General features: G+C 31.7%; 1 protein-coding gene across 4 annotated transcripts in view; it reads right to left on the bottom strand.

The window, feature by feature from the left end:
- Positions 1–19,638, bottom strand: part of LOC119602417 — a 245,712-nt gene that overhangs the window by 162,365 nt on the left and 63,709 nt on the right. For all 4 annotated transcript variants that reach the window (XM_037953929.1, XM_037953930.1, XM_037953927.1 and 1 more), the window contains exon 2: positions 14,599–14,661. In XM_037953929.1, the coding sequence (XP_037809857.1) occupies positions 14,599–14,661 (63 nt within the window). The remainder of the gene's footprint in view (positions 1–14,598; positions 14,662–19,638) is intronic.

The raw sequence follows: 19,638 nt of genomic DNA, 5'->3' as shown, positions 1-19,638 counted from the left end.
GATTTTTTTTTTTTTAATCGGAACTCAAATGAAGAAATAGGATCGTTTTAAAAATTTAACATAGCCGAGGTGTCCTAATTTGAGGACCCCCCGCCGGGCCCCTGGTTGGCCTATAAGGTCCAAATTCAAAACCTAAACTCGACGACACCTCCTCTTTCATCAAAATCGGATTAACCGTTTAGAAGTTACCGAATTATTTCCCTCTTTTTTTTTCCTATACCACTGTGCATAGTAGCTAAATCGACTCAGAAAATGATTCTAAGCCGATTGGTATACTTGAAGGTATATGACCAATATTATTGTGCGTTACAAACATCAGCACAAACCCAATATACCCTCCCCATTAAAGTGGTGTAGGGTATAAAAATTATGGATGATTTTAATAAATGTCAATCAGTGACACATATTTCTTAAAGAATTAATATTTAGCACACTATAATTTCGCAAATTATTGGCCACTTTTAATCATCAGGCTTATTGGCTGTAGTGGGGGATCCAGGAAAACCTCTAAAATGGGAGGACCAGTGTCGAATTTGGATATTAAAAATGGTTCTATTGCAATAACAATACTATGAAATATTAAGTCCACAACTATCCAAAGATGCCTTTTATTTTGCCTATATTTTGAACTGGCTAGGATAGATTTGAGTCAAATTTTACAGGTATGGATTTGACAGAAGGGCACTTCGACCGAAATTTTATACAATGAAAATTTTTCTGATGAATCGAAGCAAAATTGAATTGATTTTGATGAATTACAGTTAAAATCTAGGTCAGTAGGGTAATTATCGGTATACTGCAGTAAAAATAAGGATGTTTTCCACGTAATGTGATCGGAGAATTTTATCAATATAAAGTAAATAAATGGAATAAAGGATAGTTTTATGTATGAAAATGTCTTGCACAATATAAAGCTGTACTATACATTGGAGATAATGCCCCTTAAATGGATCGTTTTATGTATGAAAATGTCTTGCACAATATAAAGCTGTACTATACAGTGGAGATAATGCGTCTTAAGTGGAGAGAGGAAAACTATTATCAACGGGTTATAATTTGCAAAATTATAGACTAATGGATATAATTTTTTTAAGGAATTTGTGTCTCTGATTTACATTTATTAAAATTATCCATATTTTTTTTTTGTTGTAATAGCAAGAAAAACTGTTTAGGAGCCATTTTGGATATTAAATATTTAAATGCATTACGAAGGCGAATAATCAAAAAATACTTATAAAATCGTATAAATTTACTTTATATTACATTAATTTACTCTTACAATGCCTTCAAGTGAAATTATTTACTAATTCAATAGTTAATAGTTTCTTAAAATTCACTAAAATGTAATATATTCAAAGTTATGTGCTTTAGTTTTGTCGCTGCAATTTTAGACTAATTTATATTATTTGATCAAAAACAATAAAGGTATTTACGTCAACATTTTTCCCTGTGCGATCATGCGAAGTGCAAAATTTTGCACTAATATTACAACAACCATATAGAAAATAATTTCGCACAAACTTTTGCTTTTTGCACTACCTCCAACCTAGTGTATAAATTTAGGGCGAAATGTTGCACAAAAGTGCAAATAACTGTCAATGACAGCATTGCCAAGTATTAAAAAAATACTCATTTTTTATATAAAAAGTACCACATATTAAAACTATTAGTGAGGAATCAACCGTGATTTGATAAACTTTTTTTTTTGACAATAAACTAAATAAAATTGATAGAAAAATGAGTGCTATATAATACGATGCATAAATCATCGTAAAGTGATGTAAATTCATCTTCCACAAAATTTTCAGCAATTTCATCATCTTCTAAAAAGTTTATATGAAAATCTTACAAAACCATTTTTTACATTTATTTACGAAAAAGATTACTTGGCATAATTTGCACTTTCGCAATTTCGCTCAGGGGAAAAAGTTGACGTGAATACCTTTAACGTATTTCCTTTTTTCAACATTATATTTCATTGCTTTTATAATTTCTAGACTATCCCAGCAAAAACTCGGTAATAAGTTGTATTTACTTAACCACTTACTTTTCAATGATTACTACTTACCGTCTGCATTACTTAGAAGTATTCCAGTAATGACTTTCTTTTAATCTGATATAGAAGTACATACTTTATTTTCAGCTTTGTCACTTTGTTGGCACATTTTATTTAAGTACGTGTTAAGAATTGTGTTTTACAAAAAAGAAAACAAAATTAAATTTGTACGTAAAAACCATTATTTGACGCGAAATAAAATAGCTAAGCAGTGGTGCAGTGAGTAGAAAATTTGACTAACAAACCGAAGTCCTCCACTACCATTAGTGGTGATAGAGGGAATATATATTAGTTTGTCGTTCCGTGTGTGACACCAAGAAAGTCGTTAAGCTATGTCCGTCTGTCTATCTGTCTGTGTAAAACACGCTCATGTTAAAAGTAACCAAAGGAAATCAACCAAATTCACCCAAAATATTTATTATTATCCTAAGCAGTTTGGAATTAAAAATTAGCAAAATCGGTTCACAACGTAAAAAGTTATGAGTAAAAATTTCAGACTACCTCGAAAAAAATTAAGTTTTTTTCATAATTCTTTTGAAGTTTTCTCAGAAACTACCAAAGATATTTCGATGATTTTTATCACACAAAATTTTTACAATCGATCCAATTTTTCCCATAGCTATATATTCCCGGAAATTAGTTTATCGTTAATAACTCCCTCAAATATATCGGTAGCAACACAAAATTTTGTACATGCAAATATAATATGAACAGAAATCATACTATCAACGTAGATCACAGTCGGTCCACAATTGGTCATAGCTCCCATATAAGGTCCACTTCCGAAAATCACCTAAACGCACATATTTCATTGATGAATTAAGCTATTGTGGTAAAATTAGAGTTAAATATGTTTTGTGTACATATAAATCATTATACAAACGTTTTTACGGATCGGTCATAGCTCGCATTGGTCATAGCTCCCATATAAGGCCCACTTCCGAAAATCATTTAAAAGCTCATATTTCATTGACAAATAAAGCTATCTTGATAAAATTCGACACAAATATGTTTAGTCTAAATATGAATCACTCTACGAAATTTTTTCCGGATAGGCCCATAATTGGTCATAGCACCCATATAAAGTCCACCTGCGAAAATCACTTAAACGCATATATTTCATTGAATTATAAAGCTATCGGATTAAAATTAATTGTATACATACAAATCATTCTGCAAATTTTTGTACGGATCGGTCTATTATTGATCATAGCTCCCATACAAGGCCCACTTCCGAAAATCACTTAAAAACACATATTTCATTGTCAAATAAAGCTATCGTGATAAAATTCGACATAAATATATTTTGTCTAAATATGATTTACTCTACTAATTTTTTTCCGGATAGACCCATAATTGATTGAATTCTAAAGCTATTGTGATAAAATTCGAGTTAAATATTTTTTGTGTACGTTCAAATCATTCCACCAAATATTTTGCGGATCGGTCCATTATTGGTCATAGCTCCCATATAAGGCCCACTTCTGAAAATCACTTAAAAGCACATATATCATTGTCAACTAAAGCTATCTTTATAAAACTCGATACAAATATGTTTTATCTTTATATGAGTCACTCTATGACCAATTATGAGCCTATCCGGCTCATAATTGGTCATGGCTCCCATATAAAGTCCACTTCCCAAAATCACTTAAACGCATATGTTTCATTAAATTCTAAAACTATAAGAATAAATTCGACTTGAATATATTTTGTGTACATATAAATCATTCTAACACTTTTTTACCCTATCGGTCCATTATTGGTCATAGCTCCCATATAAGTCCCACTTCCGAAAATCACTTAAACGCACATATTGTCAAATAAAGTTATCTTGATAAAATTCGACACAAAATCACTTAAACGCATATGTTTCATTAAATTCTAAAACTATAAGAATAAATTCGACTTGAATATATTTTATGTACATATAAATCATTCTAACACTTTTTTACCGGATCGGTCCATTATTGGTCACAGCTCCCATATAAGTCCCACTTCCGAAAATCACTTAAACGCACATATTGTCAAATAAAGTTATCTTAATAAACTTCGACACAAATATGTTTTGTCTTTATATGAATCACTCTACGAAATTTTTTCCGGATAGGCTCTCATAGAGGGTCCACTTACGAAAATCAATTAAACGCATGTATTTCTTTGATGAATAAATTCTACCATTCTACCAAAATTTTCCGGATTGGTCCATATATGGTAATAGCTCCTATATAAGGTCCACTTAAAAAAAATCACTTAAACGCACATATTTCAATATCAAATAAAGTTATCTTGATAAAATTCGACTCAAATATGTTTTGTGTAAGGTCATTGACATATAAAGTCAACTTCCGAAAATCACCTAAACGCACATATTTCATTAATTAATAAATTTATTATAGTAAAATTCGACTTGATTTTTTTTTTTGGCATATAAATTATTATACGAAATTTTTTTCTTATTTGTCGACAATTGGTCACAACTCCCATATAAGGACAATTTCCGAAAACTTCTCAAATGCCCAAAGCTATCGGGATAAAACTCGACATAAATGTATATTTTGTATATATAAATCATTATATGGAATCGGTCCATAAGTTGTCTTAGCTCCCATATAAGGTATACTTATGAAAATCACTTAATACTACTTAATTCGTTATTCAATGATTATATCCGAATAAACTTCAAAATGATTATGTTCTGTGTATAGATAAATCGTTCTATTAAAATGTTTTCGAAATGGCTCATTAATATAAATTTTTCTAACTAATTGACCTAATTAAAATTAGTTTGACATATGCATAAATGTTAGTACCCTCAATACGGAAACAAACATTTTGCCAAGTTATCTAAAGATTAGATAGTTAAATGGGTTTTAATAAAAAGTAGCTTGCTGGTGGAGGGTATTTAAGAATCGGCATAGCCGAATATAGCAATCTAACTTGTTATTATTAAAAAACAAAACAACTTCTTTGTAAGAGAAATTGCAAGTACTTCTTTAACTCCCTATTTGAAAGCGAGGGTGGAAGTACTTGGCTCCAATGACATCACCGTGTTAAAATAATGACTTAAAATGCTAATGAAGAAGTTGTGAAAAGAGGTTTTATAAACTTTTTAACTCATTACTTTTCAGTGTAAGTTTTTCCTGGAATACTATATCTAAACCAATAATTTTAATTACAAAATAACCTATTTTAATAATTTTATTGAGCTTTTTTCTAACAAGTAAAAGTTCGTGCATTACCCGGCAAAAATAAAGTACTTATAAAAGAATAACATTTATCGCCACTTCAAAAGTAGAGACAGGTACAGTGGCGGAAAAAACTACCCAGCAAAAAAAGAACTTCGAAAGAAGCGAAAAAGAAGTTGAATTTACTCCATGGAAGTACTGAAAAAGACCTGAAGAAGTGATGATTTTTAACACAGGCTTGTCATAGGAGGGATGTCCTTTTTATTTGATTTCAAATTTGCAATTTCTGAAGTTATTCTCAAGAAGTAATTTTTATACTCTTTTTTTTGGAAGTTATTCGGAAGTGAGCCCTTTCCAAAATTGGGAAGGCGCCGATTGAAAGGGCTGTCAAAACCGGCCCCGACAAGGACACTAAAACACAGTACCCAAAGCATCATTAGCAAGTACTAGCAATGTTGAGGAGTCAAATCCTAAAAGCGAGGAGGAAATCACTCACCGGCCAGAAGACAGAACAGCAGTGCTCTCCAGAATTGGGAATGTGTCTATTAAAAATACTGCTATTCCTATGCCTGATAAGGACACCGCAGAGCCATCAACAGTACCCACTGCATTAATAGCCACTTCAGGCTACCCGGAGGAGTCAAATCCAAAGAGCGAGGAGGTGACCACCAACTCGCTGGAAGACAGTTTAATGGATGACCATGATTGAGGTTATCCAAATAAACCTCCATCGAAGCGAGACAGCTACCAACGCTCTGATGGCTAAAATCAACACAGGTAAAATACATATAGCTTTAATCCAGGAACCTTGGACGATTCGCAACAAGGTTTCTGGATTAAATCACGTAAATTTCCAACTTTTCTACGCTGATACAGGATCTCGCCCGAGAACATGTATCTTATGTCACAAGAACTTATGTTTTCTCCTCTCAACAGGATTATCAACATCGGATGCAACGGTGCTGAAGCAAGGTCGTGGCAACATATTCCTTGCATCTATTTACCTGCCTTTCGATTCTCCGACACTACCACCAACGTCGGATCTGATGAAACTGGTTGAAGAGGCACAAAGAAAAAATAAGAAAATTGTAATAGGTTGTGATGCCAACTCGCACCATGTAGCTTGGGGTAGTACAAACACCAATCGCAATGGACAAGCCCTCATGGATTTCTTTAATACTAAAGACTTGATAACATTGAACTTAGGTAATAAAGCTACCTTCGTCAATAGAATCAGAGAATAAGTATTAGATATAACTATATGTTCAGAAGAGCTTATAAACGAAATTAAGGATTGGAGAGTTTCGGACGAGCTCTCCTTTTCTGATCATCGGTACATAAGATTCAAAATACTAAGGCCACCACCAAAGCCGATAAAGTTTCGGAATAAGTCTAAAACTAATTGGACAATGTTCGGGACCTTACTAAAGAACCGTTTAGGTCAGGGCACCTTTCAATGTCGAAATAAAGAGGATATAGATGCCAAAGTAGAAACGTTCACAAGTGCCGTGGTTAAATCGTTCGAGGACAGCTGCCCTGTGCGAGAGCGGAGATCTGCCCAGGAAAAACCCTGGGTAACTGGTTAGATCCAGAACCTTGGGAAGACTCTTCGCAAACTATTTAACCGGGCACTGCGTAAAAAGACCGCAGTATACTGGGATGAGTATCGTAATAAACTTGGTGAATATAAGAAAATCGTTCGAAAAGCCAAACGAGACGTATCGAAGATAAAAAAATTCCTATCCAAAACTCATGTCCAACTGGAATCTATGATCGATGACACGGGCAGGAGGCTTGAGGATATGGAGGAGACAATGAAACTCCTAATGGATTCTCATTTATATATAACATAGATGAACGGATATTGGAGGAAGGGGAGGGTAACACGGAAATAGTTATTACAACTGACATGGTTAAAGGGGCAATCAAGAGCTTTGCTCCCTATAAAGCTGCAGGGCCGGATGGAATTTTCCCGGCACTTTTGCAGATAGAGGCGGGACTGGTTTCCTTACATCTGTACAGATATTCACTGCATGCTTAAAATTGGCATATACCCCAGTTAAATGGCAGGATGCAAGGGTAATATTTATACCCAAACCAGGGAAACCTAGCTATGCGACACCTAAGTCCTATCGACCGATAAGTCTTACGTCCTTCCTACTTAAAACCTTGGAACGAATAGTCGATAGCATGGTTAAAAGCAGCATACTATACAAAGACCTTAAATATAAGCAGCATGCTTATGTAAAGGGACGATCGGTGGAAACCGCTTTAAACGAAGTTGTCCACTACATAGGTGAATTTTTCGATAGCAAACTGTATACACTGGCGGTATGCATTGACATCGAAGGCGCTTTCAATAACGTGCACACTGATACCCTTATCCAATCCCTAGACCAGTTTTATGTTGACCGGGTGCTCTGTAACTGGATCAACTACATGCTAAGGAACAGATGGATAAGCTGCGAGATGTACGATATAACTATCAGGAAAAATGTATTTCGCGGTATACCACAGGGTGGCATTTTGTCACCTTTACTCTGGGTTACCACGATTAATAGCCTCCTAGGGACCCTAACCGAGAAAGGACTTAGACCTGTCTGCTATGCAGACGATGTCGTAATACTTTTAAAGTGAAAGGATCCAAATTACTTGTGTATAAGAGCTGAGGAGACTCTGAATACGGCCTTGAGCTGGGCTCAACCGAGAAGCCTCAATGTTAACCCGACGAAGACGGAAATCTGTCTTTTCACAAGAAAGACAAAAATTTCTACATATACTGAACCTTGCTTCCTGGGCAAGAAGATACCGGTGACAGACAAAGTTAAGTACTTAGGTGTAATACTTGACCAGAAATTAAAATGGAGACACCACATAGAGGATAGGATCAACAAGGCACATCGGTGCTGGGCGATATGTAGGAGAACTATAGGCATGAAATGGGGTCTTAGTCCTACTATGACAAATTGGCTTTATAAAAGTGTAATTAGACCAATTCTAGCTTATGCTTCAATAATCTGGTGGACTGCTTTGGACAAAAAGTGTAATATCAAACTGCAACAGGCAGTTCAGCGTACATGCTGCTTGGGTATAAGTGGTGCCATGTGTACTACTTCAACCAAGGCTCTGGAAACGTTGCTAGATATTCCACCCATTGAAACATATATAAGATATGAGGCGACGCTTACAGCCGAACGGCTCTTTACATTAGGCGAACTGGCCAAAAACGGTTATAGGACACGTCATCAATGTATACTGGACACATTGGAAGGTTATACACATTCATCGGGCGTGCCTGATCGAATACCAGACACAGAATATGTCGGAAACTTTGAAACGCTAATCCCAGATAGAATGTCTTGGTCAAACGGAACATTAGAGCAAATACCAGTAGGAATCCGTTGCTACACGGATGGCTCTAAATTAGGGGACAAAGTGGGCCTGGGGTTCTATATTGAAGACCCAGAAACAGAAATATACCACCGTTTACCTAATCATAACACAAGCTTCCAGGCAGAAGTACAAGCAATAACGGAATGTGTAAATTGGATTAGAATAAATATGGCGCCCACAGGGCTTAATATATTTACCGACAGCCAGAAGGCAATTTGTGCGATATCAGGTGATAGAATTAAATCTAAGACCGTATTGGATTGTAAGAAAGCTTTAACTGAATACTCTCCCAGAGGTAAGGTTCACATCATATGGGTACCAGGCCACTCGGGAGTAATCGGCAACGAAAGGGCGAATGTAATAGCTTTAAAGGGAAGGGAGCTCTATGTAGTTAACCTGACAAACGCAAAACCATTCGACGCAACAAAAGCTGAATTAAAAATATGGATGAGAGAATCCCATAAGGCCTCTTGGAATAATGAAACGGTGGGTAGAACCACAAAGATTCTATGGGGTGACCCTGATGAGAGCAAGACGAGAAATCTCCTCAAAATGAGCAAGTCTGAGGTTAGTATGTTGGTACGTATTCTGAGTGGACACACAGGATTACGTGCACATCTATACAAAATTGGACGTGCGGATTCAGACGAATGTAGAGCATGTGGAGAGGACAGTGAAACTCTGGAGCACTTTCTTTGCCATTGTCAGGCATTCGTCGAAGTTAGATCCAAGTATCTAGGAAGTGATGTTATTCCGGAAATAACATTCTTAACCAACACCGATTAAAAGATTCTTAGGAATTACGTCCAGGAAACTGAGTTTCTGAACATGGAAAAATAATACATTTAGTGAAAAATTTTTTTTTTTTTCATGATAAGGAGCGCACAACAGGCCCGATAGTGGCCTAGGTGTAGTATACATCCTCCTATCAACCTAACCTATTCGGAAGTGGAATTGAATTATTAAGAATACAACTAATTTGACTTAAATAATATTAACATTAATAAGGGCAATAGATACATTTAAAACAGAAGCCCAAAAATGAAATTTTTTATCTCACAAAGATGTAAGAACAAAAAAATATCTTCAGCGTTGCATAAATATAATTATTTTCGCTTCTTCGGAAGTCATTAAACATCACTTCCACAGAAGGTAAACAAAATCACTAATTGCTACTTTTGAAGTGGTTATTATTTTGGAAGTACTTCGCTTTATTTTTGCTGGGTATTTCTCATTGCGTGCCTTTTATATAAAAATAGCTAATTCCTATGTATTTCCACCCGCTGGGTTCAAAAATCGTTATTAAATTAAATTATTAAATTTTCGGTTAGCTCTAGTTTTTGAGATATTGCGATTTTTGTACAGACATTGTTTACGCCCTTTTTGGAAGTTTTTACTTAATTTTACAGAACTGGAACTAAATTCCAACAACATGCAAATCTATACAAAATTATCTTTCTAAAGAGTATAATCATGATGATAGTTATTGCAGTATAACTAGATTGCCTTGCAAGGAAGTTTAAAATTTGGCCTTTTTTCCTTATAAAAATAATTGATATTTGCATATTTTGTTATAAATGCTTAAATTGCATATTTTGCTTTAAATTGCATAAATTTTGCATATTTCTAACATTTTTATTTTTGAATTTTTCTAACACAAATTGAGTTTTGTTTCATTTTTATGAAATATGTTTACAATAAATTTTATATTTACATACACATTTAAATACATATTTGAAATCAATATCAAAAATTTCCAACAAAAAATATTATCTGTGAAACTATGATATTAAATTTTGCAGAGTTTTATTTTTTTAAAACCTATACCACTACAATGGGAAGGTAATTACGCACTTGTGCTGATGGTTGTAACTTCCAAAAATATTGGTCCTATACCCACCTTAAAGTATCGGCTCAGAATCTCTTTCTGAGACTGTCCATCTATGTGTCCATATAAACCGATAAATATACGAAATTTGGCACTCACATCTCTCTCACCCTAGCCCTATACAAAATATCCTTCAGAAAATGCCTTTAACGTTCATAATTCACATGAAAACATTACCACACCATAAAATTCAGAATAAATATAATTTAAACTAAAATACATCCATTCACAAAATTTTATGCGGATCCGACCATTTTTGACCCTAGCCATAACCATATAAACCCTCTTTCAGAAAATCAACTTTTCATAAAAGAATTATTTAAATATAATTAAAAAAAACTGAACATATTTTAATTGGTGTAGGGTGTCATAAGCTTTCCCACTTTCTGAAATTAAATATATAGTATTTAAAGATGTTCTTTAGGCTTTATAATTATTGTTATTCTCTAGATCGTGGTTCCGTTAAATTGGTACATAAAGCGGTAGCTCTGTCATCAAGAACCTGCTTATATATTTTTTGTCGAAAACTTAAGTTCTAAATATCTTACTTAAATACGATAAAAGAAAAATTAGTGATAACAAGTGCAATTTTATTTAAATTTCATAAGTAAATATTTTTTGGTGCATCGTCAAATTTTTAGTGCATATTTTATAGTACATATTATAAGCGCATATTCATTTTTTAGTGCATGAAAATCCTTGCCTTGTTAATGACATATGATGATACAACAATACGATACCGATAGTGAATTGGATAAATGCGATGTCATTTCTTTTAAAAAATATATATATATTTTGTAAGTGCTTGTCATGATGTTGGTGAGGATCTTATTGCTTCCAAAGTTTCATATTTGTATACATATATGTTTTATGTATCATGATGTAAGAGGAACAAATATTGTTAAGAGCAAAACAAGTAAGAGTGCTATATTCGGCTGTGCCGAATCTTATATACCCTTCACCATAGTGTTAAAAAATAACAATATTATAAAATTTAAATTTATTTTATTTTCCCGACTATATCATTCCCAGCAGTTCGACAAAGAGTCAATGCATACGTAAAAGACAGTCATTTACACTAATGTGTAACCATATGGTTGACCATAATTTCTATATATTGGAATAATCGTCACCAACGCACTCCTCGTAAACGAGAGTGAAGACAGTCGTCACTTTATTGTACCCTAGGACACTTAAAAATAGTTTTTTTCCATTGTACTTCAGAATATAGATATTTTACAAATCAATTGGAGACACAATTTTTATTTTCCACTAAAGTCTAACCAGTTGGTTGTAACCTATTTGTTTGAATGTATTTAGTCATTCATCACTAATGTACTCTTCGTAATCGAGAGCGAAGACAATCGCCACTTTACTGTACACCAAGTAAGCAAGAGAGTGGCAGTCGTCTCTTAACTGTCTCCCGAGTAAACGAGAGAGGGGACAGTTGAAAAAACTTAAGAATTGAAGGTGAAGAGAAAAAGAATAAACATGATCAGTTTTGTCTGAGTGCAAAGACAATGAACAGTTATACTATTTCATCACTTTTTAAGTTATTTGATTTTTATGTTAGTTGACTTTAAGAAGTTGTTTAAGGCAGTTCTCGCGAAAAATTTTAAATTTTAAGATAAATCAAAAAATATTAAAAGCAATGAAATTTAAATAAGAAATATTTACAATTTGGAAAATTAAATTTATTAAAGGTGAATTAAAGCAAACATTTTTAGCAGAGATTACGGAAAAAACTAATCTTTCCTTGATATAACAAATTATATTCTTTTAGAATCATTTATGTGTAATAATGAATTCCAAAGTTTAAAAGTCCAATTTTACTGAAGATACCAATGAGCAGCAATGTTTAAAATATTTATTTCAATATCTATTTAATCTAGAAATAAAATTATTTTTTTAAGTGTTTTTTTATTTGTCATAAGTTTTTAGAGTTGTACTTCGACGGACGGAGCTAGTAATGTGACTGACTCTCAAGAACCCATTTGAAGATTACCATCCATTGCCCAGTAAAAATTGGAGCTTACATGCAAGCAGGTTTGTAAGGGAACGAAGCTATTTCCTCCCTTACAAACCTGCTTCGATAAGGCGTGATTTTTATATAGCGAATTCCCACTTGGAAGCATTCCCACTAGTAAGCTTAAATATTATTTAAATATTTCACTTACAATCTGCTTCTCTGTAAGGGATAGTAGTAAGCTTTTAATTTTTTTCAGCTTACATTATAAAATTACTCCTATCATTGGTATTACCTTATTTCCTGCTTCTCAGTAAGGCTTAATAGTAAGCGAATACAGATGCAGTTACTTCCCTTTTTAGCTTCCTAAAGTCTAAAAATTTTTTACTGGGTGACTACTTTTGACTACCTCTTGAGAGTCTCAATGTAGACTGTAGAGTGACGATTGACTTCCTCGTAGGACAAGTCCATGTTAAAATGGTTGGTCACTGGGTGACTGTCCCGTCGAACTGCTGGGTTATTATACCAATAGCTAAATAAAACGAACAACAACAACGCTAAACGAAATAAACACACAAAAAACAAATTACACAAGTCAGTAAAACCAACAGCCATCCAAACATACGAAACTGAATACACCAAGAAACAACAACAAAATACACAACGCAATGAATAAGCAGTGTTGTTGTTGTTGTTGTTGGTTATATATCAAAGCATGAAAAAATGGTCTTTTTTATGAAATTTTCAGAGGTTGTCTCGGGTTTTTGCTTATATCTCCGTTGTTTATGGACGGATTTTGCTGATTTTTTTTGCAATTACAAACGGAATGACAAACTTATATATACCCTTCTCATGAAGGTGAAGGGTATAAAAACACATTAACCAAAAATTACGAATTTACTTCGAAATATTTCACAAAATTTTTAACGAATTTCTAATTGTTATTAAAAACGTTATTGTTATGTGTTGGTACTATATTGTAAAAAGAAATCAAACTCGTTTACATTAAATTAATGCTATAAGGATAAACCAAAAAAGCACAATTTTCAAATTCGCTGCAGGACATCCAAGGTGACTATACTCTAACGATAGATAATTTTATGTAGATTACTAGATTGTTTAATAACTCTATGAATATTGGTCCGGTTTTGAGAAATTAAGTACAAAATACCAACAAATGTCTTATACCCCATTTACACATACACGAAATCTAGTACTTATGAGATTTCGAGCCAAATCTACTTGATTTTAACTAGATTTCCCATATAAAACAAAATCTACTTCGTAACTAGATTTCGTTAAAATCTACTCAAAATCTAATAGTTTTTAGTGATGCAGCTCTGTTTTTTCATAAATAATACTAAAAAATACGACACTACACAAGAAAAAAGAGGAAAACAAAACAAACAAAAAAAATTAAAATGTCGACAAAATTTTTATAAATTGAAAAACATGAATGAAAAGTTAATCTAAAATAAAAGGTTATGTTATATTTAAATATCTATTTTTTTATTTTAAATGGAATTTTGATAAATATCCCATTTTTCCTTCTTATTTTTCATATCACACACTTTTTCAAGAAATATTAGAAAAAATGAAATCTTCCTAAATGTCAAGAATAGTAAGTGTAAACGGACTAGATTTGGAAAAAGATTTTAAATGAAATCTACTAGATTTCGTGTATGTGTAAATGGGGTATCAAATAACGTTTTACAAAAACCTAATATCTCGGAAACTAGAGCTAACCGGAAATTTTTATAACAATTGTTGAACTAAGCGGGTGGAAATAAGTTATTTTAATTTAAAAGGCATTTTCAGTGTTGTCTGGTGTAATTTCTCGGTTCAAATACAAAATAAATTGAACCGTTTTAAAATCTTTGATTAATAGTTTTATTGAAATTTTTTTGAAATAAATTTTTTCTGTGTATAAATTCCAAAAAAAAAAAATAACAAGAAAAACTCACAATAAGTTTTTCATTAGTGTTAGTGTTTTTCACGGGAATTCAAGAAACATGACAGAATTTAATAGTACATAGAATGTGTTGCGAAATAAAATTAATTTATTAATAAAGTGTGTAAAATTACTAAATAAAAAACAATAACGTACCATTTTCATTGCTGTCAAAATGGGTTATGTAGTTACTATTTAAACCATTTCCATCTGAAAGATCTGCAAATAAAAAAGATATTAAATATATATTAAGAAAACTCAATACTCTGCAAAATACCAGCTGTAGTTGGAGGATATTATATTATACAATTTTGTTACGAAAGGCAGAATCGAGGAGTGGGAAAATCCGACACAAGTTATTTTCCCATTTACAAAAAATGAGCAGTTACGTAGTAGTAACCGCGGACATGCGCCATTTTTAAATATTTTGAAAATGTTCTCCATATTGTTGTTGACCTACACCAAAGAATAAATAAGAAATAAAACTGCTGTCAAAAGTACCTAAGTCTACTGTCATCCGGTACCTAACTCTAAGAATGTATTAGTAAAATTCTCAAGTCAACATAGTTGCAAAAAATCGTATTGAAAAATATTGAAAAAAAATATTACATTTCAATTTATACTTTGAAAGGTTTCTTGAGATATTTTCCACATATTTTATCTACAAACATTTTATAAACACGTCTATTTGTTTTTAATCTATAATATTGGAAAAATAAATTATTTATTTGAAATATATTTTTCGTTTACCATACGAAAATTTACAACATTGTTTTTTTAGTTTTAATTTCAACCAACAAAAATTCAATGTCAAAAAATAAAAAATATTTTTTTTTCGTTTGTAGAAAATATATTATTTTCGGGCTATTAAATGTGTTTAAATTGTGCAAAAAAATTATAAAATATAATGTTAAGTGATAAAAAATATTTCAAAGTGCTATTATCCTCAAATTTTCGCGAAAAAGTTTTGAAGTTTGGAGAGAGAATAACATTTTTACATATGTGTTGGATTTACACAGCACTCGTCTGTGAGAAGAGCGTAATGTTATTGTTGTAAAAAATTGACAGCGTTTCTCTTCTTGTTTATTCTTTGACCTACACTATCAAGATATATTTGTGTGCGTTAATCAGAGAGCGCACTGTGGGAGAAATCAACTATTTAGTGGCGCGAAATAAAAAAAAAACTTTCGTATATTTGAATTATTGTTATGTAGTTTCGATCTATGCTTGTTACTGTACTTAAAAATATTCAACGTTAATTAATAACGTCAAACCACTGACGTTATTTATATTAACGGCTATTTGAATGTAAAATTTTGTTCAACTTTTTTTATGATGATTTAGGAACAATGATTTTATTAAGCTGAATTGTCCAACGTTTTCTTTAAGTTATATTTTTATTTTTTTTTTAGGTAGATGGAATATGAGACTTAATAAAAAACAAAAATATATTTTCCGCTATTTGTGGGAACAAATGGCCAAATACTTATAGAATATTTTTTTTTAAACTTTTTGAATTTTCGGAAGGTTATTGATGCAGTCAGATGTAGTCCTAATTTTTTTTACCAATTTCAAGCCTATATTGTATACTATATATGGTGAAAAATTTAGCTGCGAAAAAGTGCGAGATGAATTTATATATTTTTTTTTAGAAATTATAATCGTTGGGACAATGTAAAATCTCGTACAAAATCTTTTCCTTAATTCTTTTAGATTATATATATGAAGAGTTATTGGTGATTACATTGTATTTAAATTAAATTTACGTTATTCTGACTGCTTACAAGTTCTTAAAAACAAATGTCCACATGCCAAATTTGACATAAAACTATGAATCTTTTTAAATACTATAGAATTTTATTTAGATTAAAAATATAAGAATTGAAAAGTGTTTTATGTCAAAATATATATATATTTGTTTTAACGCGTAAAAGTTTGAGTTAAATATAACATTAAAAATGGCTATTAAACGTAAAGAATTGTTTCTAGTTTGGCGAAAATCAAACGAATTAAAAAAAAAAACAAATCGACCGTCTTTCAATACGTTTTACGTCACCAAGGGTTAAAAAATGGACACAAAATCGAAAAATTTACAATTTTACAATTGTTCGCACAACATTTGTTCGCATAATATGCGCCCGATTTAAACAAAAATGGACTATAGCAAATCGCAGGTTTTCGAGCACAAAAACATAGAATGGTTAAATCAAGACAATTGTATCAAAAACTTCAGCTCAAATTCGAACGCGGAAATTTGTCCAAAAGAAAAGCGTGGTCGCCCTTGTACAAAATTTTTAGAGTCATCTGACAAGACACAGGGAAAAAAAGTAACATCTCTAGTCCAAAACTCAAGTAAAGAAGAGCTAGTTTCAATTTGTCTTAATGTCACCCTGATTAACCATCTGACAATAAAGGAGATTTGAAGTTTATGTTTAAAATAATGCTGCCATATCTGTAATAATTTGTACGACTTTTCTTATATTTCAAATAAAAATATAAAAAAATATTTCCAACAAAATTAACAAATTGTATACATATATTTTGTTAAAAAACAAATAATTTTCAAAGAAAATATACATTATCAAATTGTGAAAAAAGGCTGAAAAGCTGCTGATGGAGGTTTATCGCAGACATTCAAATTAATTGTTGTGAGAGCTAGAAGCATTTTTGTTCGGGGCTGCTCAAAAGGAAAGCTTCCCAAAGCCATTCAAATCTATAATATCATGGGCAGGGTAAACTGGCTACACGTGCCTTGATCATGGCTATAATACAGAACTGAAAAAGTGAAGGATAATAATGGGAATATGAATTGCAGATCGAGTTTCTTCTTCAAGTAATGTAATTTTTGTTGGTGGATGTGTTCTTTTACTTAAAAGATTGTTTCTTTTTTTATTACATGCATTTTAATACCTACACCAACAAATGTGGCGAGCTAGATGTATAATCATATTCTCTGTTGATGCAGCTTATTCAGTATTACGAATGTCGTCCAACAATTTGAGCTAGTCCCCATACTAATGTCCTCCCAGAACACTGATATTTATGAATCTCAAAATTAATGTGATTGGTCTATTATATGAACGAAATTTAGATAATCCCCGGATAATATATTCGGCTTAATTGATGCTTGTTGTACTTAAAATTATTAAAAAGTATTATAGGAAAAGAAACAACAAATTGTTTAGTTTTGGTCTTCAATTCAAGTACACAGAAAAAAATGAAATTCAAAATCAAACAAAAAATTCATAAAGCCAAGTATATTTTTAACTAAAATTGGACCTATCACGAAATTCGTAAAATCAAGTACTCAAATTCGTAAATTCTTTATTGAAAAAATTTCAGGATTTTTCTTATTAAAATAATATACTATTTACGAAAAACATTAATAAATATTCGCAACATTTCCAAACAATTATTTTACTTAAACAATAACGCAAATTATTTGTATTTGTACTGAAATTCAAGCAATTATTTTTTCTGAAACACATAAATTATTTATTGTATTTTGGCAATAATAATACACAAAATTCCTTATTGAATCTATAAAAATTTTGTTAAAAAATATATATTGAATTTTAACAAAAATTTTACTAATTCTATAAAATTAAAATTTGTAGAAAAAAGTACTTATATACTTACAACAAATTTATTTCACATTCTAGAAACTATTATTTGTACTGTGAAAACTGAAACACTTATACATTAAATGTTATAAACCAAGTAAGAATTATATCAATTCATTTTAGTACATTCCAAAACTAGTTTTATTGTTGTATTCCATATGCTGACATATAAATAAAACTCAAACAAAAACATTTATTGAACCAGTAAAAATATTTACTGAAAATTAAATTTATTTCAATAAAGTGTTTGTTAGAAAATATTTTCCTTCTGCGTGAAAATCAAACAAATTCGTTATAAAACCAAATAAAAATTTTTATAAAAATCGAAATTAAATTTAAGCAAACGATTGTTAAGAAAAAAAATGTGCATATTTTTTTCTGTGTACATATGTACATATTGTACTTGTTTGAAGTTGCTTTGGGAATGCATAATTAGTGGCTTTAGAAAAATTAGAATTTTAAATTACACATGTTTGTTTAAAAATTTCTTGAAATATTTTACACTTTTCCTAAATGTGGCAATGCTTTCTTTAAATATTTACAAAAAAAATTAACTTCAAAAATATCAAATTGAAACTACCTTCTAATATTTTTCTACCATGCGGGTAAGTCTATATAAAAGTGGGCAGCGTATGGCCGCTCAAGTTTAAGAAAAAATACCTGAGCATGTTGCTAAGATTAAAAAAAACTTTCTCCAGTCCTCAAATCAATCCATCTCCCTATACACCCGAAGAAGCCTTGGCATTATTCATAGATGGTAAAGTTACTAAAAAATCATATATGCTTATGCAAACAGGTGCCAAAAGTCGAAATGCAAATATATACCCAACTTATGATGTTTTGAAGGAAGCCAAAAGAAATTGCTATCCCGAGGAAAGTTCTATTTCGGTAACAGATATATGTTCGGAAGTCGATTTACAAGCACTGGTTTTCATACGGTAAACAGAGTAGTTGAAGGCCAAAAAGATGCTTTAATTAAAGCTTTAAATGATAAAAAATTCCAAAATATTACTATGAAATACAAATGGGGTTGTGACGGAAGTTCTGGGCATTCTTCATATAAACAACAATACATAGAAAATCAAGCCAACAAATCGGATGCGTATTTGTTTGCTATACGTTTAGTTCCGCTTCAGCTCAAACTAGATGAAAAAGTCGTTTGGCAAAACCCCAGACCATCATCTACACGATTTTGTCGTCCCATAAAGCTTCTTTTTGAAAAAGAGACTTAATTTTATTAAAAATCAGAAGTGAAGAAAATAAATGAGCAAATTTAAAAAATTGTCCCGACCAGAATTGATGATCTGTGTATAGGTATAGATCATAAGTTTTGTCTGACAATGATCGATGGTAAGGCATTTGGTGTTACATCTGATACATCTACACAGTCATGTGGAATTTGTGACGCTACCCCTAAAGTAATGAACGATCCAACTAAATTTTCAAAATTATCACCAAATTTAGACAATATCAATATGGTCTTTCTAAGCTTCACACTCGAATAAGATGCTTTGAATGCATATTGTATATATCATATAGACTGGAATTAAAAAAATGGTAAATCCGCAGTCAG

This window comes from Lucilia sericata, unplaced genomic scaffold (assembly GCF_015586225.1).
Source record: "Lucilia sericata isolate MDLA Ls3-8-SP2 unplaced genomic scaffold, ASM1558622v1 Contig000229F_arrow, whole genome shotgun sequence".
NCBI lineage: Eukaryota > Metazoa > Arthropoda > Insecta > Diptera > Calliphoridae > Lucilia > Lucilia sericata.
The sequence above is the reverse complement of the archived record's forward strand: the minus strand, read 5'-3'. Positions and strand labels throughout refer to the sequence as shown.